The sequence below is a fragment of the Eubalaena glacialis genome, chromosome 2 (assembly GCF_028564815.1).
Source record: "Eubalaena glacialis isolate mEubGla1 chromosome 2, mEubGla1.1.hap2.+ XY, whole genome shotgun sequence".
Classification (NCBI taxonomy): domain Eukaryota; kingdom Metazoa; phylum Chordata; class Mammalia; order Artiodactyla; family Balaenidae; genus Eubalaena; species Eubalaena glacialis.
In genome coordinates this window covers 155,660,951-155,686,955 of record NC_083717.1, presented here as the reverse complement: position 1 = coordinate 155,686,955, position 26,005 = coordinate 155,660,951, and the positions used below count along the sequence as shown (strand labels likewise).

The window sequence follows — 26,005 nt, the reverse complement described above, 5'->3', positions numbered from 1 at the left end:
AATTTGTCTGTTAATCTCCAGGAAGCAAGGGTTACCCAAGGTTGCAGAACACTGTTTCAGATTGATACTAATCTATTAATCATCATACTTTGGGTACCATTGTTCATTGAATCCTGCTGGGCCACAAGGAAGTAAGACTTTGTCATGTATGTTGTTGAAGCTCAGCTATGTGAAACTGATCATACAAACCTGATCCACCAGTCTAGTAAACATCAAAGAAGAAAACAAGATTAGACTTTCAAGACTTGTTTTTTATGAGCCCCGGTACAGTCTTAATGATCAATAACCCTTCTGGTGCTCATAAATTACTGCTTAAATAATTCTGCAATTTTGCCTGTACTTACCTAAATAATTGATATCATCTCTTCATCTACCTTGGCCTACGATTCATTTTCTCAATAACTATTGTATCCTTGAAAATCATTTTCTTTGAGAAAATAGAGAGGGAGCTGAGTTGAGGAATATTGCTTTCTCTTTCATTTTTTTTTTTTAAAGGAATTCTTTTATTTTATTTATTTATTTATTTATTTATTTATTTATTTATTTTTTAGCTGTGTTGGGTCTTCGTTTCTGTGCGAGGGTTTTCTCTAGTTACGGCAAGCGGGGGCCACTCTTCATCGCGGTGCGCGGGCCTCTCACTATCGCGGCCTCTCTTGTTGCGGAGCACAGGCTCCAGACGCGCAGGCTCAGTAGTTGTGGCTCACGGGACCAGTTGCTGCGCGGCATATGGGATCTTCCCAGACCAGGGCTCGAACCCGCGTCCCCTGCATTGGCAGGCAGACTCTCAACCACTGCGCCACCAGGGAAGCCCCTCTCTTTCATTCTTAAGTGCTTGATTATCAGTTGCTAGAAGGGGGCTTATCCTTCTTGTGATCTTGGGCTGATCATAATTTTAGAAAGCCTTTTTCCTTTCCATGTATGGACAAGCATGAGAAATATGAAGGGCAACCACATATGACATATGGATATGTGATTTTGGGCACAAGCGATCTGTGTGAGCCTCAGGGGGATTCGGATGGAGAGAGCTAGCAGAGAGGGTGTGTGGGTGTGCCAGGGTGTGAAGTTTGCACAGAGACGGACGGGGAGGAAATGTGAGTGATGGAGGTTTTGTGTGTGGTGAGTAGTATGGAGTCGATGTCTACTGGTGGAGGCTGATGGACCACATCCCTCTGTTCATCTCTAGTCTTGAGAGCACAAGGCTGGAAGCACTTCAGAGATCATCCTGTAATTTCTCACACTGTCAGATCAAATGACTACTAGACTAGCCCTGGTCTCTAATTTGAAATGTTTCCAAAGAAGATTCCTCTTTCAACCTTTACAACCACTTGAATGTTGGGCTGTACTCAGTGCCTGCACAATCTTCACTTTGTCTAGCCCAAATTCTCCCAGCTGTGGTCCGAGCCCTTAGAAGAATGAAACCTCTGTGAGGTAAGAACTGCCTTGTTGGCATGAGAAAGGCAGCTCTGGGTGGTCTTTGAGTGTTACATGAGGACATGGGTGCTATGGCCCGGGGTTCTGGTGAGAATACATAGGACTACGGGGTCTCTGGTTTTACCAGAAACCTTCGTAGGTATCTTAATCCAGGAAGAACAGGCCCTGTATACTACGATGGGCTTCAAACCCTTAGGCATGCTAGGACTCAGTGGACATCTTGAGCACACGTGTTCTCTTTTCCGAACTGGTCCACAGGCGTGCTGAGGGTCCAGAGGGTACCCGGCAGGTATTGGTGTTGAGGTGTGGTTCCTGTGTTATTTGGTCAGACGTCAGTTAAATGTACCTTCAGATTAAATCCAGCAGAACGAAAGAATTCCTGAAAGGCTTGAGAGAAGAGCTATTTTAGGGGAAAACCATGGGTACCTCTTAGTCTCTTTTTTTAGGGTGAGCAGCACAGTTTCAAGCTTAATGCTGACTCTGCATGTCACTCAGGGCAGCATGGACTCAAAACATCCTAGGAGAAGTTTTTAAAAGAGTCTCCTGAGAAATCTCAGCAGCCAACTAGTTAGCAAAGTACAAACCCCTCCAACTTGGAGCTGGCAGGCATCCCCATAGGTGAGATGGGCAGGATGGAGAACATGGGGGTCCCACTCTGCCCATTTTCTGGGGGGCGTCACATGCAACCTTCCCTTGGTCCTCTGGAATAGCTCACAGTAATAATTGTTATTACTGACTGAGCATTTTCTGTGTCCCACCCTGTAGTATGGGCTTCACGTAGAGTATCACAGCTAAGCCCTGCAGTAATAGGATGGGCCAGGCAGGTGTCATTCTCACTCCCACTTCACAGATGAGCCCTGTGGTCACAGGTTCTTCTGAACTGAGTTGCGGATTGGACCGAGCAGGCCAGAGTGCAGCGTGTGGGCCAGAAAATGGGAGGCTGGGGAAATGACCCCCTTTCTCCAAGCACACATGTTAAGAGGCAGAGTTAGCACACAGACCTGCGCTCTGCCCAGCTCACTCCTGTGACGGCTCACCTCCAAGAGCCATGGGTGGCACAGGCAGGGCTGCGCTCAGAGGCTATCTATGCCAGGGCAGTAGCTGACACGGGGGGGCTGGGGTTGCGGTGGGGGCGATGCTGGAGATGCAGAAACACAAGGGAAGGACGGCTGCCATTTCTGGGCTCTAAAAGAGCCTATAACGTAGGCAAATCAGGATTTTATGTCATCTTGGTGGTTGGAAAACTGGCTGTACGACCGGTTGGGCTGTAAAAATCAAATGAGAGAGGAAGGGAGAGAGTACAGAACTGACTTATTACACCAGGGAATAAAGAGTGTGGAGGGGGCGGGGAGGAGAGAAAGCACTGACAAGGGAGTGGAGGTGATGGTGGGGGGGCAGCTGGGACAGGAAGAAGCCGACGGTGGCATTCAGCTTTGGTTCTAATTCAACACAGGAAGGAAGGGAGACGACAAAGCCTCATTTATAGCTGCACTTGGACCCGTTCTGTCCAACCCACACCTCAGTTCAGAGCAACATATGACCACAGGGCTCATTTCCACTGCAATGTCTCCGGCTGTATCTGAGTCTTATCCTCAGATGACATAAAATGAGAAGTTGTAGGACACTGAGCCAGGGGCAATCACAGTGGGCTGCCTAGTCATTTTACGTCAACACAGCCAGATTAAGCAATCAGGATGACCAAATCTGGGAATAAAGGGGACCTAAAGCTTTATGACGCTGGCCTGTGGTATGGTCAAGGCCAGATCTGTGGCTGGAATATTTTTATGGCAATGTGAACCTAATTAAGATCAACAAATGATAAATGGGGCGTTTTTATTTTGCTCTTTTCTTTACTACCAAGTTACACCAGCTCTGTAGCTGGAAACATGTAGCTGCCCAGGTAGGACTTGGGCTATATGCCTCTTTCCTGATGATGCCATACTACCAGCAGGGTGGATCACCAGGGTGGGTTACCAAAACACAAAGAAGCTCCTCCAGGAGGGGAGAGGAAGGGAACGGAACCCCTCACCCTGCACCCTCACCCCCAAGGCTCAGAGGTTACCCCAGGGGTTCAGGCAGGGTTTACAGCATCCAGTCTAGGTTTATGACCCAGACTACCAGACTGTTTCCTGTTCCTCGGGGCGGTCCAAGTCATGATTGCGTCATTCTGGCCTGCCCCAGTTCCTTTAAGGGGGGCGGTGAGCAGCTCCAGGCCCTTGACATGCAAATCACACAGTTTCACTGCTGGTAAATGGTTCTGCAGACCGGCTGAGTAATACCATCCTGCCCAGCTGGCAGTTTATCTAGTGCTTTCTGCTAAGTCTGGTTTACACCCTTTTTATTGTTCTCAATACCTTACAAAAGTGGGAAAAATAAAATTGGCCTTAATAGAGGAATTTCAACAAATTGGGCTAAAACTAGGGACTCAGGAGTTAAACTGCCTCGTCCCAATCCTGACCCTACTGCTTCACTTGTGTGACTTTAAACAAGTTACTTAATCTCTCTTAATACCTCAGTTTCCCCAGTTGTACAATGAAGATGAGAGTACCCACCCCTTGGGGCATTGAATGAGTAAATACATTGAAAGTGTTTGCGTCAGGGCTTCATACATAGTAAATGTGCAATAAATGTTAGCCATTAGTAAGTGAAAACCCCTTCTGCAGTCAAAGGATAATCAACATGTCAGAGCAAATGCTTTACAGTTTATTCTGCTTTCAAATACTCAAGGCTGCATGTCTAACTTAGATTGGCGTGGAATAGTTTGGGAGAGTAGGGACAAATGGGTGTCGGGATGAGGGAGTAGGGTGATAAGGCCTGAGGATTTCTCAAGATCCCTGTTCCAAGAGGCGAGACTGTCTTGAGGGAGGGAAGTGTCAGTGTGACCTCGTCTTGACCTCCATGGTACCTGCTGAGCTCAGGGAACCGGGCAGCCCCAGCAGACTCGGCACCTGCTGATCAAATAAATGGCTTGTGGCCAGCCCGCCTCAGGAAGTGTGGGCCTGTGGCCTTGTGAGTCTCAGAAGGGATGTGAGGTTTAGGAGAACTGATGAAAGATGTGAAACAGAGCTCTAACCCTGGAGTCGGAGACTGAGTTTTAGGTCAATATCACGTACCTCCTCTCTCTCCTCACACATAAAAGAGCGATGGGGATGAAGCGCTGGAAATCCCATCATTGCAGGCTTTGGCTGTTGGATAATCTGTCTGATAGGTCTGGAATGATCTTAGAAGAATGGACTGAACCTGAACTGGGGGACCCAGGTAGCAGGCTTGAGACTAGATTGTGACGAGGGAAGCTGCTGAGTCTAGAAGATATTTGAGTCCTCTGCAGGCCTGTGATAATGGATTTTGTAAATGAACACAGGAGGCCTGCTTTATTCTTTGTGGTTCTTTACACTGTGGAGTAAAACCATGTCCAGTAGCTAATCAGCCCCACTGCTCTTCAGAGCTGCAAAGTCACTACAAAGGCCAAAAAAAGTCCTCAAGTCAGAATGAGCCTCCCTTTCCAGAAGTCTGTTGGATCAGAACATCAAAGATTTAGACTCTAGACCGGATCCACTCTTTACCAAGTCTGAAACCTTTGGGTAATCAACTAACTCAGCTTCTCAGAGCTTCTCTTGTTCTCGTGTGTAAAATGTACCATGGTATTCACACCGGAAATAGTGGTAGAATCAGCTGCTTGCCTCACAGGGATATTGGGAAGATCTAGTAAAATTGCATGGGTGAGAGTATCTATGCACTGCTAAGAGCTAAACATAGAGGGCAGCTCCTAGCTACTCTCTTCATTCGAAAGTCATTTTTCACGTTGGGATGCAAAAAAGAATCCCCAACAGAGACGGTCACTTCTGCCCAGATACCCCTTGGCTGCTCTGTAATTCCCAGTCCTGTTTGTAGTTAGAGGGAGGCCACGTTCTGGCCAATCTGGTGTGAGCAGAGGTGATGCGTGTCCCTCCTAGGAGGCGTAGTTAAATAGTAAGCACCACCTCCATCTCTCCCTTCCCTTGCTATGGCAATCTTGGAAGCTGCATTATCCGATGGCATAGTTATGAGTTGGAAGAGGGCCATTGAACTTGCTCTCACTGGATGAGAAATAAGCAATTACTATGGCTAGCTACTAGGAGTTTGAGGGTTACTCTGTGGCAGCAATATTTACCAGTCATTACCCTGACTCACAATGAAAGTTGTTACGAAGAGACAGGCCACATTCATTTAAGTAAGTGACATACACAATGTGATGCCAACCTTTGCTCTCAGGAAGTTGCTTTGAGTCAAGAGTTCTATCCATTCTGCTCAAAGCTTATTTTAATTACATATCTCCTCTCCTAGTGGGGATGGGACAAATCCTTCTAGACAAGAAAAATCCCTTTTGTTACAAAATGCATTTATTTCAGCCAGATAAAATTCTCCAACTGTATACATGGGTACATATTGTAAGGTCCTTCTTTGATACATGTCCTGCTTACAAGAGCCATTTCTAATTATTAAAATGCATACCAAACATCTTTGTCTCTTAAAATATAATTTAAATAAATTGGTAAGGTATAAGCCGTAAGTCTGGGCATGGATGCGAGCAGAGTGCGATTCTTCAGTGATGAGTCCAGAGCAATATTGGCACGTTGCCCCCACGACGAGATTCCACAAGTCAGCGAGCACCTGAGCTCACCTGCTGATTAACCTGCCGATTATGTGGATAGTTGCTGTTGGGGATTGAGCTGCCTTCTGTGAAAAAAGTTATGTGCAAAGTATGACGTAGGCAACGTGGAGAGGCCTTTCACAGAATGCAAACAAACACCATTCACGTAACTTAAGGATGAAAGCTTGGTGAAAGCAAATCTGTTGTTTACACTGCTGGGTATTGTGGCCCCCGTCTCACTGGGCACTCAATAAATATCTATTAAATGAAAGTAAGGATAAAAGAATAAGCTGTAGCAGTTGCCTTGGTGCCCATCTGTTGTCAGGATGGGGCTTTAAGTGATGAGCTTTATGGACACACTTTTTTGTTCAGAGTAAATCGTTCTATTTGGAAGCCATCCCTTTCCTTCTCTTCAAGTTCTTCATTAGCATTTACAGACTTCTTGCAGAAGTCGGCCAGTATTCGGGGCTCAATGGCTTACAGAAGAGCCCGGCACTCCATGCAAAGTCTAGGTTTGTCCCTTGAAGTAAAACGCCTGATTGGCTCAGAAGTTCTAGGATCTGATTTACTCTTCACACCTTTTCTCCTTTTGGCTCCTGTTAATATCCCAAACCCCAAGTAGCTATGGAAACTCAGAGGCTGAGCAGTGTATTTCTTCATGAAATCTCATTTCAGTATCAACTGTTTCCAGGACCGTGGCTCCCTCAGGACTTGAAGTACTGTAGTTGATCTCTTGACGTTCCGTCCTTCACAGAGTTCTCCACTTGCTCCCTGAAGGTAAGGTTCTTGTTCTAAGGCTGATGCTGAGGAGTTCCCCACAAAGGAAATTCCTGGAAAATCTCTATCCCCTTTTGATTCTCATACCATCTCTCCCATTCCCCATAAGGCTATGGATGCAATTCTGGAGAGACAAAGGAAAAGTTTCTAAACTCATCCTGGTTAATCATAGGAAGATGTCCCTCATCAATTGGAGTTAAAACTGGTTCTTCCTTTATGAAGTCGGGGTCAAAATTACTGACGTCTTCTCGGGATTTCTGTCAAAAAGGAAACAAGGACAATTTCAGATTCTATGCACTTGAGGTTTAGTCATCTTCCGTGGGACTGAGCCCATTTCAATGAGTTCGGAGGACTGCCCTGCAGCTCTCTCGGTAGTGTTATTCACAGTTATGACAATTGGTTAAACAGTGCTTTACACTAATTCTACTTCATTGCGTATTACTAGGGCATTTGGTAACCACCAATTCACTAACCCCACAAAAATCTTGCTGAGCAGGCCAGCCTTAGGTTGGGAAACTAAAAAATTAATTTGTTCACCTGACCCAGCCAGCTGGTTCACCCTCCCCATTTCACTGAGGTACCACTTCTCAGCAGGCCTAATGGAGAGGCACATAAACCAACAGAGGCTGAGCAAATTCACGCTTGCCCCACCTCCTGTTCTACAAAGATCTATATGCTTGAAGAGATTTTCTTGAAAGACTTCTTGGAAATGCTGAGTTTAGGGAACAAATGCCTCTCAGTTTACTCAATAGTCAGTCAGATTCATTCTGCCCTGCTGGCAAAGGTTTCCCTCCTCCCAGAGGGGCTGGCAGGGGGATGTCCATTAAAGGACGTGGCTTTGTCTCTGTGTCTCAACCTAGCAGGCTGTTACAGATTAAGCTAATGACGCTTGGAAATGTGTATTTTCCATCTTTATAAACTAATGCTGGAGAGATCATTTTTACCATTGTGAGGCCTCCTACTTCTCTTCCTTGAGTCAATGATATTTTTCTCTCTGCCTTTGAGCACCCCTCGTCCCCCTAACTCTTGATGTACTGCCAGCCCAGCTTCTCTGCTTTCCCATTGTGGGTCTCTTGACCCACCCATGAGAAAGAGCTTAGCTCTCAGACCGAGAGCTGGACCACCCTCAGGAATGCCACCCCACTCAGCTGCCTCACTTCCTAGTGAGGTGCTCCCAGTATTTCCCAGTCAAAGAGGACTCGGCCTGTTCTGCCCTGAGCCCTGTGCTGCAGTAGCTGTTACAGACCTGAGCTCTCCAAGCCAGGGAGCCAGGCTTAGGGCTTTGAGGAGCATTTCATGGCCTCTCTACTTTCTTGGGGGCTTGGGAAAGGCACCCTGACTAAGGAGCGTAAGGAAATCAGCTAGGAACAATGAATTTCTCAACCAAACACTTTTGGGGAAAGCTGGAAAGTTTCAAGGCCTCTTAGACCCCAGGAAATTTTAAATTAAGAGAGGATGGGGCCAGGGCAAGCAAGAGGTAAAAACTTTTTGAGAAGTAACCCTGGCACACAGAGAGACGTTGCCTCGGGGGCAAGGAACCCAGCCTCCTCCTGGGTGAAGTGCCTTGCAAAGCGTCAGGCTGAACTTCCAGTCTGATCATTCCCCAGTGGACCATCTGGCTGCTCAGTGAAACACTGAGACATTTTAAGAAAGAAGAAGGTCTACTAAGGTGGTCTTGGACACTTACAATTCTGGGTCTGAAAGGTGGTTCTACTTGGCGATGGTTCAGCTGGGTCCAGTCGATTTCCTTAAAGAAAGGATGTCTCAAGATGGCATGCTCGCCACCCTGACTCGGGCTGCCCAAGCGCATAGTGGGGTTCTTGGTCATGAACTGAGAGGGGGAGAAAGAGAGTCAATCATTCAATCCTAGACAATAAGTATGTCACAAGATGGTAGGCATTCGCTCTGGCAGAAGAGCCGATGTGAGGCTTTCTGGCTGATCTTGCTTAACCAGCTGAATTTTCCCATCACAGGCGGCACAGCCACCATGAATCATCCCGTAAAGGTGCAATTTTCCTTTACACATGAGGCGCAAATTGCTCATGTGTATTTATGGCCTTCCCCACTTCCATTTCAGATGTGGCAACTAAAATAAAACCGAGGGGCCCGGTTTTCTTTCCTGTAAATACCATGTATATTTTTTTTCCTCTTTAAAGAAAAGAAACGCTTTATAAAATAGTGTGCTTTTCTCCAGCACTGCAGTTGTGGACAGCCGGCATCTTATGAATGGGGCTACTTTTCAGAACAGCTGTGCCATTCTTCTGAGAGACCCAACCAGCCGGCCAGGATTCCCACTCTCTGACAGGACCACAGAGAGAAGAATGAGAGTCATTTTTCTGAAGAGCTGTGTGAAGAAGCCGCAAGGGTGAAAAACTTAAAGTTCTGTGTTCGGGCTCCAGGAAAAACAAAGTTGGCCGCTTTTATTACGCAACAAAGATATCCTAGTTTTGAGTGAAAAGTTTTTTTCTTTGAGATGCTCCCTTCTCTCCTGCCCCTCCATTTTGAAATGTTTCATGACTGAGACTCTTGCCACATAGTCCAAAATTTAAAAGCACTGCCATACATTCAAGGAATGTGTGTATATAAATCCTCTGTATTTATATCAATTGGGCAACTTCCTCATGGCTGAGCTCCTATCAAGATGTTTTGGGCTAACCTTCCTTTCACAGAGTGGTCAACAAAGGCATTCTGATCGTATCCTGACCAAAGACCAGTATAGGATAATTCACTTTTCATGGCCAGAATGTCATTTTCAATTTTAAAGACACATAAGCTAATTTCCCATTATCAAAAGAAAATTGCCTTGGATAAAAACTTTTTAAAAACTTAAATCAAGTTATCTTTAAATGAATTTATAACAGTCCCCAAGCACCCCTTTCCAAGTCTGATTTATGAACACAAGACAGAAGTAATGGTGTGTTCATAGAAGTGGCTTTGGAGTGGAATTTACACAGTATTTTTGAAAAAATCTTGAAGGTGCACACAAGAAAGGGTAGGGTTGGGAGGTGACCAGCCCTGCCATGTCAGGTGTCCAAAGCTGCAAAACCTCCTGGGTTGCTTCAGGTGAACGCGATCAGGTGGAGGGAGGAGGCTGCCAGAGTCCCTAAGCCAATCTGACAGGACAGACCTCATAAAACGCTAAAAAAGCTTCCAAGGGGAGCTAGTAAAAATGGAAGACACGGATGGGGTTTAATGGTTTCTCCTCTTTCCTAGAGACAAGGAATGAAAGGCCTGGTGGTGCTGAATTTGGACGTGGAACTCGAAAGTAAAAGCAGCTTTCAGAGCTCCACAGCAGTTAGCACTCTGGGCACGCACGGTGATCAGCGTAGACTTAGGAAATATATCTCATAAACAACTCCATTCTGAAAGAGCTAGGAGCTCATGCTGCGTGGGCTCTCCCCAGATAAGTCTGTGCAACTCAGAAAGGCAGGGGAAAATAAATACACAAAAGAAATGAGTAGATTCTCTCCTTAGGAAAATCAATGGGATACGATCCCTGATGGAATAGCCGTGTCTATTCTAAGAGCTAATTAACAAAAAACAAACAATGCTGCAAAAAACTCAAGCTACAAGGACAGCAGAACAGACCCAGATGGCTTGTGGGAAACTCCCAGGCCTGCCAACGGTGCGAGCAGAGGACACCTTGTGAATGTGTGAGTACAACTTGTTCTTCTGGGCAAGAGGAACAGTGTGGGGCTCTTGATGCCAGGGTGGCAGAAGCCCTGGTGTCTGAACAACTTTGCCCATTTTTTCCCTGCCCCGGCACGGAAGCCAACCTTCCAAGGGGCACTGTGGAAAAGCACTGCCCAAGGAACAGGAGACCAAATCATGGCTGCTCTCCTCTGTAAACTTCATCCCTGGGAATGGAGTCAGGCAGAATAACCCTTTCACTAGCTTATGCTTAGAATTCTGATAAAGCCTTTCGAATAACCAAGCAGTTTTGTTTTAACTTTGGCTGTATCTAAAGGGCTCAAGATATTCATTCTCCACATAAAAAAAAGAAAAGTTCAATTTACAAAGGTTTGCAGGTGTCTATGCAAAGCAGTGCACTAGGCCTCATAGGGGGTGGGTACACGGATGACAAGGACAGTGTCCCCCCCCATGAAGGAGCTGATCAAGAGCAGGGGCAGAGGCAAGCACACTTTATCTGTAACACAGCTGGATGAAAGGAAGAGAGACACAGCCAAGTGCAGCGGGAGCTTCGGAGAGAGACTGGGAAAATCGCATTGGGGGCTGGTGGTGAGAGGGCAGGCGATGGCCTCCCAGAAGAGGTGACAGTTGATGACATGAGGCAGACATATAGAATTAACAGAGCCAGGAAGAAAGAGGGCAGTCACGCCCGAGAACGCAGCTGGTACGGCTGTAGGCAAGCACCAGCCACGTTGGTGACGGAGCCTGTAGGGTGGTAGGGCTGGCGTGCAAGGACGGCCAAGGAACCGTGGGGCAGCCAGTAGGACCCGACAAAAGCGTACGAAGAGGTGAATAACGAGAGCTGCCCTGTGATTCAGGGATGACTCTAGCCACGATGGGATGGATAAATCCCTAACGGAGGGGTAAGAGATTCGTGGGTAGGGGGCTGACTAGTTAGGAGGCTGAGACGACAGCCGAGAAGACACGACAAGTCTGGAAGCTAGATTTTCTAGTTAGTGGAAAGGAAAAGAGGGGAGCATGTCCTGGAGGGCTTGTGGAAGAAAAATGAGCACATTCCACTCTGCCTGGAGCTGGGGGGAAGGGGCAGGAGGACAGCCAGGTCCCAGGGTCCTCTCCAGCTGTTGAGGGACGGAAAAGGATAACAAAAGAGAAACTGATTATTGTTGGGAGTATTAGTGTTAATAGAAGTATAGTAGTAGTAGCGGTAGTAACTTTTGTCAAAGGGATGAAAACAAAAACATCTATCATTTCTCAAGGTCTTACAGATCTGGGAGGTTGGTGAGCTCAGCTTTGCATCTGAGATGTGCAAACATCCACCAGGAGCTGACTAGCCCTGTAAGCCTGGGGTGCAGGCCAGGGTGAGAGGTCTGACACCCAGGGCCATCACCGTTTGGTGAGAAAGAGCTGATGCTTGGAGGGCAGGCTGGGGTGCGGGGAAGGCAGAGGTGGAGGGAGAGAGAATAGAACTGAGAGCAGCTCCAGGCCACAGACATTTTATTTGGCCCACATAGAGTGTTTTTAAAATAATTTTAACTACTTGTCAAACATTTAAAAAGTAGCAAATGTCACATCACACACATGAAAGTCAAGTTTTCCAAATTCTCTTGGAAGATGGAATATTCTGGAACATTGGACCTGCACTTCTTCTTGGTGAAAATGACCTGGAGTTGAGCAGTGGCTGCCTCATTAGCTGGGGCATGTGATCCCCTGGTCCCACCACTCCCCTCGGCCTCATACCTGGCTGGCTGCCCGCATGCCTGTGCTGGCTCTGAGCCCTGGCATAGGGTGGAAAGAAGGCCGGGGTGGCAGCAGGAGCTCATGAGAAAGCCAGAGCAGGATGAAGACCATGGAATAGAAACCAGCACAGCGACCATTCCGGGCAGGAGGAGGGGTGATCGGTGGTGCTGAGGGCGTGGAAGGCTGGGCGGGGAGGGTTATAGCTCCTCTATGACTAACCCCTCCCCCCTCCAAAGATGCAGAGGTGGGAAGTTCAGGGAACATTGAACATCAGTCCCAGGCCTGGAATCTTTCACAGGACATGTCGGTGGAGGGGTATGGGGTTGGGGACAGGAGGGGTTCACTGCCCTAGGCCAGGCCCAGGACTCGCCTTAAACACCGTGTTCCTGCTGCTGTGATGGTGACGGCACGATCCCGTTGCAGAACACTTCCTCTGTTTACTTATGCCCCTACTGGGACCCGAATGCCAAACAAGTTAACAACCATGGCGTTTAGAGCCATCACTCATCTGTGTCTAAGGTCATACTGAAAACTTGCCTCACCTCAACTGACCTTCTCCCCGACTGTGGTCCCAATGGGGAAGTCAGCCAAAGAGGAAAATAAAGTGACTCCATGGAAGATTCTGGACACATTTACTAAAGGAAGCAGAATGGTTGCTAGGGTCAATGAAAGCATGTTATAAGCCGCAAAGAGGGAGGAGGCCAGGGTGGAAAATCTGATTCCACCCCGAATGTAAGTCTCCAGCTAACTGGAGAGCAGGGGCAAGAATGTGTGGACTCGTTTCATATTCCCCTTCCTCCTGTAGCCCTCGTGAAAGTGGAATTTCTCTAGAGGATCCTGAAGGAATCAGAAGCACACCTGCCCAGATAATGAGAAAGAACAGTTCCTTCAAGGCTGTAGAGAAGGCATGACCACAGAGGAAAGCATTCAGCCAGGCACCTTCCTGAAGAAACATAAGCAATGTAGGCCAGGTCTGTACAGGAATGTCCTGCAAAGCCTCCTGCCAGCCAGGGACGGATTATAAAGGATATAAGAGCTCCTCTGATACGGAGGGCCCAGAGGGGAACTGGTTAGGCTCTGCAGCTTCACTGCTGTGTTTGGATGCCAGTTCTCCCATTGATGAGCTGTGTGACTTTGGACAAATATATTAACTTCCCTGGACCTCAGATTCCTCAACTATAAAATGGAGATTTTTCTGTATATCCTAATATTATGATGAGTAAATGAGATAATCAGTGTAAAATACGTGGCACAAGAGCAAGCCTTCAACCAATGCTAGTGAGTTTCAGCAAGCATCTTGTTAAACCACTTGGAGGGCCATCCCGTCCTACCTAAAGACAGGGGCATGGACTGAAAAGCCTCTGAGAGATGAACATCTGTGGTGAGCCTTGGCCCCGAGGCTTATCTGGCTCTGTCTCTCTCTCTTATACTTTGCAGCCAGGAAAAGGGAACAAGGTCTGTTTCTGCCTTCACAGTCCCAGACTCCAACAGGGGGGTGGTAGTGATGGTCTCAGGAAAAACAATTTTTCTGACAGACAGCAAAGATTTCTAAAGACAATCGAAAATAAGAATACAGATGATACGCAGGTTTTAACGTGCAGTTGTATCTGCTTTAACAACAGAAGGGAAGTGCTGAATGCAGGGTGAACGGTGCAGTGGAACACTTTCCTGTAATTCTGAGGTCAGCTATAGCACTTGTCATGTCTTGTGGGCTCTGCTACGCCTGAGGCGGCTTTGGTTTTGAGTTTTCAGATGTTCCAGAGGATAGAGTTCAAACTCACCCCGTGTTAACAATGTGTCTAGAGATAACAGGGTCCAAATGTACTCTGAAACTCATTCAAATGTAGGCAATGACTAAAAGTATATTTTCTTTCAAAATCTGATTTCATAGGAAGAGGACTAGTTATATAAGTAGGGCAATTAATCTAATGGGATTTTCTTCCAGGAGAGAGAGAACACTGTATTTTCTACTTAACAGATGGATTTGGCTGTTGGGCAAACAAAAGGACCTTTTCCTTTCATTCAACTTCGGACCAAAGGGCAGAGAGTTAGCGGTTAGTGCTGGCAAGCATGCCGTAGGACATCCCCATCAGTATTCCAGGGAGATGGCCCTAGTTAGGAAGAAGGAATTTGATGACTCTACAGAGAGTCCTGAGGAGGGAGTGCAGAGAAAGAACACAGGACACAGAACAGAGTATGGTTCACGGCCATGAAGGCCACCCTGGGGTGGATAAAATGCATGCTTGTGTATGTTGCAGCCTCCTGTGTCTCTGTGTTTTGCCACTATCACAGGTAGAGTCTGACCTCGTTATGAAGACTAGTCAGCAACCTTCTCCTCTCATACCCCTTCCTGCCAGCTGCGGTGGTGGGCATAGAGCTGAGAACCACCTGTGCCAGCCACATTTCTCCAAAGAAGACATAAAAATAGCCAAGAGGCACATGAAAAGATGCTCAACACTGCTAATTATTAGAGAAATGCAAATCAAAACTACAATGAGGTATCACCTCACACCAGTCAGAATGGCCATCGTCAAAAAATCTACAAACAATAAATGCTGGAGAGGGTGTGGAGAAAAGGGAACCCTCTTGCACTGTTGGTGGGAATGTAAATTGATACAGCCACTATGGAGGACAGTATGGAGGTTCCTTAAAAAACTAAAAATAGAGCTACCATATGACCCAATTCCACTACTGGGCATATACCCTGAGAAAACCATAATTTGAGAAGATACATGCACCCTAATGTTCACTGCAGCAGTGTTCACAATAGCCAGCTCATGGAAGCAACCTAAATATCCATCGACAGAGGAATGGATAAAGAAGATGGAATATTACTCAGCCATAAAAAAAGAACAAAATAATGCCATTTGCAGCAACATGGATGGACCTAGAGATTGTCATACTGAGTAAAGTAAGCCAGACAAAGACAAATATCATATGATATTGCTTATATGTGGAATCTAAAAAAATGGTAGAAATGAACTTATTTACAAAACAGAAATAGACTCACAGATGTAAAAACCTAACTTATGGTTAGTTTTTTAGGGAGGGATAAATTGGGAGATTGGGATTGTCACATACACACTATTATATATAAAATAGATAACTAATAAGGACCTACTGTATAGCACAGGGAACTCTACTCAGTATTCTGTAATGACCTATATGGGAAAAGAATCTAAAAAAGAGTGGATATATGTATATGTATAACTGATTCACTTTGCTGTACACCTAAAACTAACACAACATTGTAAATCAACTATACTCCAATAAAAATTAAAAAAAAAAAAAAAAGGGAAACTGAGGAACAGACCCATCTGGAACCTGCCCCAGGCCACCCAGTTTGGGAGTGGTGGAGCTGAGATTTGAAGCCAGGCCTATCTAACAGTAGAAGGCTTTGCCCTCAGTCACTATGCTAAACCTCCTTTTGAGGTTTACCAATCTTCTCATTTGGATTCTGGATGAAAGAGCAGTGACAGGTCAGGAGCAATCCTGGGATGATGCTCAGGACCTCACCTGGAGAAGAATGCACAGCACTGTGTGTGTTTACTTATGTTGTACTTCCTCTGCTGGCCCACAAGCCATTCTTCTTTCTCTGACTCTATGGAGGGAGAAGTGATGGAGATGTACACCCAGAGCAGGTGCTAAGAGAAGGGAGAGAAAAGGAATAGCCTTGAACCCAAGGAATCCTTCATTCTGACCACCTGGTTTTATTTCCAACAACTGGGGTCTTTATATTGGAGAAGAAAAGACAGATGACACTGTTGATAGTTTCAAATAATGGAAGTGCTGTTGGCCAGAAGAGGCGGTTCTAAATGGGAGAAATAAGTATGGGGAGTGGAAGTTAAAGGAGTGTATGTAAGGATGTCATAAGGAAAATTAAAACAAAAATTTCTAATTATCAATGCCCTTAAGTGAGAGAAGGCGCTTTCCTGGGAGGAGCAGGACTGCCTTATTGGAGACACTGAAAGAACCACCTGGATGACCCATCTGTGGTCAGGTGGGAGGGGAGAGCAATGTCCTCCAGGGTCTATGCCTACATCAAGAGTCTACAGTCTTATCCTTTCTTCTCTATTTGGAATGAGAAAAAATTTTGAAGATAACTGTACCTCCCTCAGCTGAAGATGCCATGTTTTCCTTGGGTCTGAAGTGGACTTGCTTTATAAAAATGAAATAAAACATGTTTAAGCTGATCTCCAGGAGCTAGTTACTGAAGGAGTGGGCAGGTGAGTATGTAGGTATATTTGAACACACCAGTGGATCAATGTCTTACCTGAGCCACATCAGAATATTCTGTGAGATATCTCCAGAGACAGTCTACAGTGCACTTTATTCCCTCCTGATGAAAACAAGTACAAAAATGCCCTGTACTGTTTCTCTTTCTGCACTGGGGTTAGGAATAGTGCTAAAATCTGTTGCAGGTTTGTGGGCTATATTTTCCATCCTGTCTCTGATTAGAATCCAGCAGCCTTTTCATGGGCATATACTTATTCCTTATCAACGCTCTTAACACTCTGCCTTGCCTGTGTTTTATACTCATTATAGCTTCCCCTGAAACCCAAGCCATCTCAGTAGCTTCACTAAAGTCATGTGATAACACTGGTTAAGAAAAGGTAAAGATCAGAGGTGAGTCTCAGAGACAGAAGCCCAAGGTCGGGCCCTTGTGCCAGTGCCAGTGTTGTGGGCCAAGATGGTTTTATTCCTGGCAAACCAGTCCAGAGCATCTCTGACTCATGGTGAGGGTTTCACTGCTCTCCAATAACCCCCAAGTGTTGAAGGAAAAGGAAGCTCGCCTGATAGCTGTGATCCCCCAAAGTGCAGCTATTGAAAGGAAGCAAGTGCTAAAGAAGGATCCTCCAGAGGCATACTACACAATGTCTTTATTTCCTCCTGATGAAACCCAGGCCAACACCCTTCTTTATCCTGGATACACATTTTCTTGGGTGTCCAAACCAAACCTAACCACCACCTGCTAAAATTTAATGCTCTTTGATCACTGGAAGGGACAAATGAAAGAAGACAAAGTGTGCTACTTAGAGTTTTTAAGTGTGTTCCTTAGAGTTTTTCCAACTTAAAACAAAAAGCTCTTCTGACCCGCAGACATAGGTTAGCAAACCTCTACATAGAAAAGATTTCCATGCTCGTTTTACAAAACCTGACATCCTTATGCTCCTGTCTGAGATATGAAGATTAAAGAGTCATGTGGTATTAATACTTCATTAAAAAAAAAAAAATCCTTCACACTGCTAGCCACAGATAAAATGTAAGTTTCCTAAGAATAGAGGTCCTAAACAATCTAAAATGGGGGAAGGAAGTTGAGAATAGTAACTTTAATAAAATGATAAAGAATGCCAAAAATGAAGCCTCTAGGAAGATCAGTATTTTTCTGTTTTCTGCCAACACTAGCCTGGCCTATCTGTGAATAAATGGTCCATTTCTGAAGGTGTTAGTTTCAGTAAGAAGCCTGAAGTTCCATTTCCTCATATGGGAACTCCAGTCCCGGCAAAGGGCAAGGGCTGCCAGGCTTCACGTTAACCATCCTCTTTTTAAAGGACCTTTTAGTAACTTACTTTTGGATTTTCCCCGTAACACTATTTGAAAAATTGGCTCTAATGATGGAGAGCTGGATCCTCTGCATGACCCTGGTCCCAGTTTTCCCTCCACTTCCTCAGCCTCCTCCTGGCTGACCACCTTTGGCTGCTGCCTTGAGCATTCCAATCTTTGCCAGGAGGGGAGTAGGAAATGCAGAGGATCAAGCTCAGTGCCGCTCTGGTCAATTGCCTGGTAACAGATGTGAGACACACTCAGGGCTAAAAGAAGATCCCCAAATTACTTGTGGTTCCTTCTCTGTACACAGAGGCAAACGAGACTCCTGCAGACAATGCACAGAGGATGAAATCTGATAGGTGTGGTGACAGATAAGCCCACGTGCAAACACACAGTTTAATTTCTGTAAAGCTTAGGAGCGAAAGCATGCTATAATCTCCTTCTGAGGCCAAGTTTACAATGCCTTCCGAACTGACAAAGGTGACCCAGGAGAATGCACCAAACTCCTTTCAGCACTTATTTAACCTGGCCACCTGTGTGAGCCTGGAGAAAAGGGCGTTGACCTCACCCAAGTCAGCACTGGCGCCTTGTGATCTCTCACCGGAGATGATTTAGCACAAAGGAATGCTCACCTCAGAGACAGAGGGCATCACCTTCCTAAGCTCTGGGGACTCACGAGGACTCCCTCAAGTCTTTCTGGAGCTGATGAGGCCAAAGCTCAGCGCAACCGCAGAAGCTCTAAGCAAACTATACATTTTCGTCTGTGTCATGATTATTCACATTTTGGGATAATTCAGTGCCAGTTTAGGAAACTCGGTAACATGGTGGCCAACAGAAGACGTGTATTTATACCAAAACCAAGTAAAAAAATAAAAAAAAATTAAAAAATCATCTTTAAGGTCAGCAATCTAGAAAGTCTAGGTCTGTTTTTCACACAGGAGTGTGTATCTTTCTTTATCTTTCCTGTGCTACCTTCTGTGGATGTTGCCAGTTTTTATAACCTGTTCTCTGAGAGGGGAGGGGAGGATGGTTTTGCTTTTGGAACATGCACGTGTGAGCATTTAACACACACACACACCTTCACAGCGAAGATGAGACATGAGAGACAAAAGGGCAAGCAAGAAAAATAGTCTTCCGCTGTACATTTTGGGGTGGATACTATGGTTATTTTCAGTTGTCAGGATCACTGGTTAATGACTTGGGAACTTTTTTCAAGAAGAAAACTGGGCTAAAAACTGTGTGCTCCACCTCCCCTCCTCCTGCCGACTCTGTGCTCTGTGGGGAGTGTTCTCACACGCAAGTTCTCAGCTCTCTATCCATGCTTACGTGAAATTTGGGAGGACTTTTGAGTTTTTGGTGTATGGCTACCCAATCTTGGGGGTGGGGGTAAAGATGATGATGGGAATGGTGAGGGGAGGAAAGTAATACTGGGTTAGGAGTTACACTGGGTAAGATGTTGGTGCCCATCCTGTTCAACCCCTCACTCTCCTTGAACGACAGACAAGAACACCCCTCACCCCGAATTCAGAGGACTCACTGACGTTATCATACCATACAAAGCCCCCAGGTCTTGAACTTCTCTGACTCTCTAGTGTTATATAAATGGGTATCCAAACAGCTTCTACAGACATGGAATAATAATAATACCTTCTATTTAAAAAGGTAAGAAGGCATTCAGAAAGCATTTCCTTCTGAAGGGAAAAAACAAAAGGGCAAGTAAAATATCCAGCAGACACCAATTCCAGGAACAGTGCTGACCTAACGTTCCAAAGAAAGGATCATCAGGAAATCTCAGGAAGCCAAGTAGAGATGACCCACCATGCTGATTCGGTGGTGAGAACGGATGTGAAGGGCTGGCTCGGGGATCTTGGCCTTCCTGACTCTCTGGTGGGGAAGGATCGCACACAGAGGCAAGGGCAGCAGCATGGGCAGAGCTCACCAATGGGTGCTTTCTCCTTCTCTGTTTATTTGTTAAAAATCTTTCTTTGGGGTGCACTCAGGTACTCAACTTGGGGGTTGGGGAGTGGGAAGAGGTAAATTAGGAGTTTGGGATTAACAGATACACACTACTGTATATAAAATAGAAAAATAACAGGACCTACTGTATAGCACAAGGAATTATAGTCAATATCTTGGAATAACCTATAATGGAAAAGAATCTGAAAAAGGATATATATATATTATATATATGTATATATATAATATATATATATAACTGAATCACTTTGCTGTACACCTGAAACTAACATAACATTGTAAATCAACTACAATTTTAAAAAGGTATAAGAAAAAAAATGCTTAATTGGAAAAAAAAAAAGGCTCCTGGGAAAACAAATACAACTCTCTCCAAAATAAAAAGCTAACACAGCCTCATGTACAATTAAGCGCTTAATAATCTTGATGATGTTGGTGGATTGTTCAAAGGGAGGATGAAGATAATGACACCTCTCAGCATGCTGTAAAATTACTACTCATAACTTAACAATACTAATAACTTACTCCAGTGTTGTGCATACCACTTTGAAAATGCTTTCATGGGTGCTACCTCATTTGAAGTGGGTACTGTAGGTGTTATCATCATTGTGTTACAGAGGTAAAGACTGAAAAGCAGTGGCAGGAGTAGAATGAGGTCTTGTGATCCTCAGACCAGTGTGTGCTCCTTCCATTCTACTGTGTGAGGTTGGTTCACCTCTCAGCCTCAGCTTCACCTACCAACCAGGGAGTTAGACAAAGTGTTTTTAAAGATCCTCCATCTCTGAAATTCTGTGTTTATGTTTCTAGTAGTCACCAAGCTCCATGACAAATGATTACAATCCAAAACAGCATGCACGACTTCCTGACAGATTTTGGGACTATGTAAGACACTACCCAGTGGAGTCAACATTAGGAACTTTTTTTTTTTTAAATTCTTGATTTACAATGTTATATCAGTTTCAGGTATACAACATAGTGATTCAAAATTTTTATAGATTATTCTCCATTTATAGTTATTATAAAATATTGGCTATATTCCCTGTGTTGTATAATATATTCTTGTAGCTTACTTATTTTATACATAGTAGTTTATACCTCTTAATACTCTACCCCTGTCTTGCCCCCTTCCCTCTCCCCACTGGTAACCACTAGTTTGTTCTCTATATCTGAGTCTGTTTCTTTTTCGTTATATTCACTAGTTTGTTTTATTTTTTAGATTCCACATATAAGTGATATCATACAATATTTGTCTTTCTCTAACTTATTTCCCTAAGCATGATACCCTCCAGGTTCATAACATTAGGAACTCTTGAAGTCACCAAGCTCCCAGAATCACAGGTGGTCACAGAATCCTTGGAAAAGGCCTGAAGTCTATATTTCTAAAGAAAGCAGTGTACCTTACCTTGATCTGGAATTACACAACAAAATGAAACTTGTTCAGGGTCCTTAAAAACATTTCAACTTACCTACCTCCTAACAGATACTTCCCCAAGCCCTCGGTTTTCTGGCCAAGGACCATTTGCTCCTGAACCTGGCTAGCACTACTCAAAAGTTATTGCAAGCATCAGTTTCTGGGGAAATCACACTGTAAAACCACTGGCCTATTTCACCACAAGTAAAACTAGCAGATGAGCTGCAGATTGAGATGTTTACACAACCTGAAGTCATTCCTTCCTGACCTCCTCACTGAATCCTCTTCCACTGTCACCCTTTCAATACTGGTGTCCCCAGGCCTTGTCCTCCTTTTACTCTTCACCCTCTCCCCCAGTCCATGCCTTCTCCCCTGTTCTCACTACCATGCTACAGTGGTCATCTCCTACCTCTCTCCTGAGCTCCAGACCTATGTGACCAACTGCAAGGAACAGACCACTTTCTGAATGTCTCCCCAACCCCTCAGAGGTCCCATTTCCTAAACTCATCTTTCCCAGCCCCTACCCTGCACCTAACACACCAGCGGCGGAACTGGTGACTGCAGTTCTTTGAACACGCAGGCTGCCTCTCCCCTCCGAGGCTTTGCTCCAGTTATTTCCTCTGTCTAGAATACCCTTCTCCCCCTTGTCAACCCTACTGAACCCTTATTTGTTCCTCAACACCCAGCCTACATGCCGCCTCCTCTGCCTTGTCCTTATGTCACTTCCCTGTGCTTGACCCCAGAGAGAGTTTTGATCATTCCTCCTCGGCAGCCAGCTAAGTATCCGTTTACGTGTCCTCATTCCTACTAGGCTGTGAGCAACAGAAGAGGCCGTGTCTTTTCATCTTTGCTTCCCGGCACTTAGCGCAGGCCAAGCCAAGGGAAGGCATCTGACAAGTATTTGCCGAATGGAACCAGACAGGGATCCTAATTCCCTAATGTATCAGTTTCTCCTTCTACGGTCACAGGCTCATCTCGGGTCAAAAGAGAAAGATTCAAATGCACAATCTTTAAATAACACTGTTATCATAAACGTTATATCTTACTTTATGGAAAGTTAAATAGGTGGCAGATTCTTGCTCTGTGGGTATTAAGTACACAGGACCCTGGTAGCTTCCTCCAGTGGCTCATGCTTCTAGGACAAGTGGAAAGAATCACATCAGGGAGTAATCTGGGTGCTAAAACGTGGGGCTCGAAGGGTACAGGACACTTATTAACGAGACGTAGAAGAAAAATGGGGAAAGGCCAGGTGTAGCTAGCTTAGAACCCTGGACTGGGAGTGAGGAAAAGCTGGATTCTGATCCCAGGGTTTTTTCCTTACTGTGGTGTAATATACAGAACATAATATTTACCTTCTTAACCATTTTTAAGTGTACAGTTCAGTGGGATTAAGTCTATTCACATTGTTGTACAACCATCACCACCATCCACCTAAAGAACTTCTTTCATCTTCCCAAACTGAAATTCCACATCCCTTAAACCCTAGCTCTCCACCCACCCAGGCTGCCAGCCCTTGGCAACTACCATTTTGCTTTTGTCTCTATGAATGACTATTCTAGGTACCTCCTGTTAGTGGAATCATACATTTGTCCCTTTGTATTTGGCTTAATTCATTAAGCATAATTCATTCAAGGTTCATCCAGGTTATAACGTGCATCAGAATTTCCTTCCTTTGTAAGGCTGACTAATAATCCATTGTATGCCTATAACACAGTTTGTTTATCCATTCATCTATTGCTGGACACTTGGGTTGCTTCCACCTTTTAGATATTGTGAATAATGCTATGAACATTGATGTACAAATATGTTCGAGCCCCTGCTTTCAATTCTTTGGGATATACAACCAGAAATGGAATTGGTAGGTCATATGGTACTTCTATGTTTAATTTTCTGAGGAACTGCCTGCTATATTACTTTCCGCAGTGCCTGCATCATTTTACATTCCCATGAGAGTTGCGCAAGGGTTCTAATTTATTTGTTTGTTTTAAGTAATGTGCTGAATGGCCTTTGGTGAGTCACAATTTCTCTGGACCTCAGTTTCCTCATCTATTAAATGAAGGAATTTTAATGGATAATCTCTTAGGTTTCTTCTAGCAATTAAAAAAAACCGTATTGGTCTAATTGAATCAAGTTGCAATTACAGCCAGAAAGCAGTTTAAATGGTTTCCTAATACAATAAATAGAGTCATACTTTTTCAGAGAAAAGGGCACAGGATCTAAAAATACACCCAGGGCTTCCCTGGTGGCACAGCAGTTAAGAGTCTGCCTGCCAATGCAGGGGACACGGGTTCGAGCCCTGGTCTGGGAAGATCCCACATGCCACGGAGCAACTAAGCCCATGCGCCACTACTACTGAGCCTGCGCTCTAGAGCCGGTGAGCCTCAACTACCGAAGCCCACATGCCTAGAGCCCGTGCTCCGCAACAAGAGAAGCCACCGCAATGAGAAGCCCGTGCACTGCAACTAAGAGTAGACCCCGCTCGCCGCAACTAGAGAAAGCCCGCGCACAGCAACGAAGACTCAACGCAGCAAATAAATAAATAAATAAATAAATAAATAAATAAATAAATAAATAAATAAATAAATAAATAAATAATAATAATAATAATAAAAAAATAAAAATGCACCCAGCTCTCACTGATGACAGTGGTGGCTGCTTCCTGAGCACCTACTCTGTGCTCAGCACTGTTCCAAGTATCCTCCACGCATTATCTCAGACCCTGAGGGTACAGTTGTGGAAACCGAGGCGTGGCAAAACTGCGCCATCTTCCCGAGGTCCCACAGCCAGCAGGTGAAAGAGCCAATATCTGCCCTCGGACAGCGCTGCTCTGGAGGCAAGATCCTCACCACCACGCCCTGACGCTTCCCTCCTGGGTGCTTCCCCCCAAGTCTTGAGTGCTCTTCATTGTTTTCTTTCTTTTCTTTGATCACACTTCTGTTTAAATGTCTCAGTCCTCTGCCAAGAACGGCTGAATTTCCTCAGCTACAGCATTGAAGCTTTTTATTTTTAGGCCTGGAGGCTGAAATGTACAAAACTGTCTCAGAAATCCTCTTGGTGAATGTTTTTTTAGTAATTTCCTCTGACACCTTTTCCAGTGTTTTCCAGAAAGTCACTTTTAAGGTACACTCCTTGAAGGAGGAAGAAACAGAATGCTTACTGTGTTCCTGTGTGGTTTACATGTATGAATTCACTGAATCTGGCTAGTAACCCTATGATATGGATTTTATTACCTCGATTTTATAGGATTTTATGAGCAAGGACACGGAGATTCAGAGAGGTGTGTTAGCTCGTCAAGGTCACTCAGCCAGAATGTAACAGAGCTGGGAGATAAGACCGCCACGGGGTGAAACCCAAGCTCCTTCCTACGGGGACACTCCCGGCAGAACACAGAGAGCCACTCAGGAAAATCAGTGCTCGGCCAGTGACACACCATGACCCGCTGAGCTGCTAGCATTAGAAAGGGGCCAAAATAAAGGGAAGTGAAGAGGTTCACAGCTTCCCAGAAGGAAGGAGAGGGAACAACTCAGTCTGCACTGAAGAGTAGATTCTCTTTAGGCACCAGAGGCTCTGTTTTCTCCCAGAACAAAGATTGTGGAGGGAGGATATTCCTGGATAACATATATTCTAGTTACCAAAAATATTTCTATATACATCAAAGATATAGTTTAAAGTAATTGGGGGAGGGATAAATTAGGAGCTTGGGATTAACATACACACACTACTACATATAAAATAGATAAACAACAAGAACCTACTGGATAGCACAGGGAACTCTACTCAGTACCCTGTAATAACCTATATGGGAAAAGAATCTGAAAAAGAATGAATACATGTATATATATAACTGAATTACTTTGCTGTACACCTGAAACTAACACAACATTTTAAATCAACTATACTCCAATAAAAGTAAAAAAAAAAAGTAATTGGATTTATCTGGTTAAGAAGAAACCATCTTAATAGTTCCATATGATCTTAACATTGCTTAGTGCCTGTTCTAGGTTTTACAGGGATTGAGTTAAAAGGGGTGAAATCTAGGTCCCAGATTTAGTCGGGAAGAATTCTGTTAAGAGGATTCTAAATGCCAGAAAGAGGTTGAGGACTCCTAAAAATTGTAAATAAAAAAATTGAGAGAAGCAGATGTGGGTTAATGTTCAACTCAAACAATGATGTGGTCTCTAAAGAGTTCTACTGGACCTACATTCAAAAGGTATGAAGTGTTTATCAGAGAAAGACTGAACTGGATTGTTAATCCCTAAATAGAGAACTTTAAAGTTTCTTGAGGCACAGACTGACTTTTATTTCCTACCCTCCATGGTACCTAGCACAGCAACTTTTATACACCAAGGCCAACAATGCATATTTCTTTATGGCTTGAACTAGCATTTTCAGTTGAATTATAAGCTCTGGGGTCCTTCTTTTAAATATTAAAAAAGTTAACTCAGCTATGGTAATTGGACTAAATGTGTGAATCATGAGAAACCATTAGTATTATGACGGTGGTTGTTCCAGGCCACAGGGGATTAGCATGCCTTGGGAGTCGCAAGGACCCAGACTCTAGATGACAGAACTGGGAGAGCAATAATGCAAAGTAAGCCCAACTCTGCAGCACAGTTTTGTTGTGTTATCTTAGATTAGGTCATCAAATGTAGCTGGGGCCAGCTGAGGTGAGTATCTTTCCCTTCCAGAAGTTAAGAAACTTCAAGGCATAAATCTACAAAGGCAAGCCCTTCTCCCTGATTTTTTTATTAAAAAAATTATAAAAGCCACATTCTTGGTTTCCTTAGTCTACATTTTCTACTAAATATACAAATAAAATTTTCTTATGAAAAGAGGCTAGATAGAAG

The 26,005-nt window shown here is 44.6% G+C and overlaps 1 protein-coding gene across 1 annotated transcript in view; it reads right to left on the bottom strand.

The window, feature by feature from the left end:
• Positions 1 to 5,795: 5,795 nt before the first annotated feature.
• PRKCH (protein kinase C eta) overlaps positions 5,796 to 26,005 on the bottom strand; it is a 220,866-nt gene continuing 200,656 nt past the window's right edge. Inside the window, exons 13-14 of the mRNA XM_061180882.1 lie at positions 8,526 to 8,669; positions 5,796 to 7,095 (exon numbers count right to left, since the gene is read on the bottom strand). Coding sequence (XP_061036865.1) covers positions 6,949 to 7,095; positions 8,526 to 8,669 — 291 coding nt within the window. The 3' untranslated portion in view covers positions 5,796 to 6,948. The remainder of the gene's footprint in view (positions 7,096 to 8,525; positions 8,670 to 26,005) is intronic.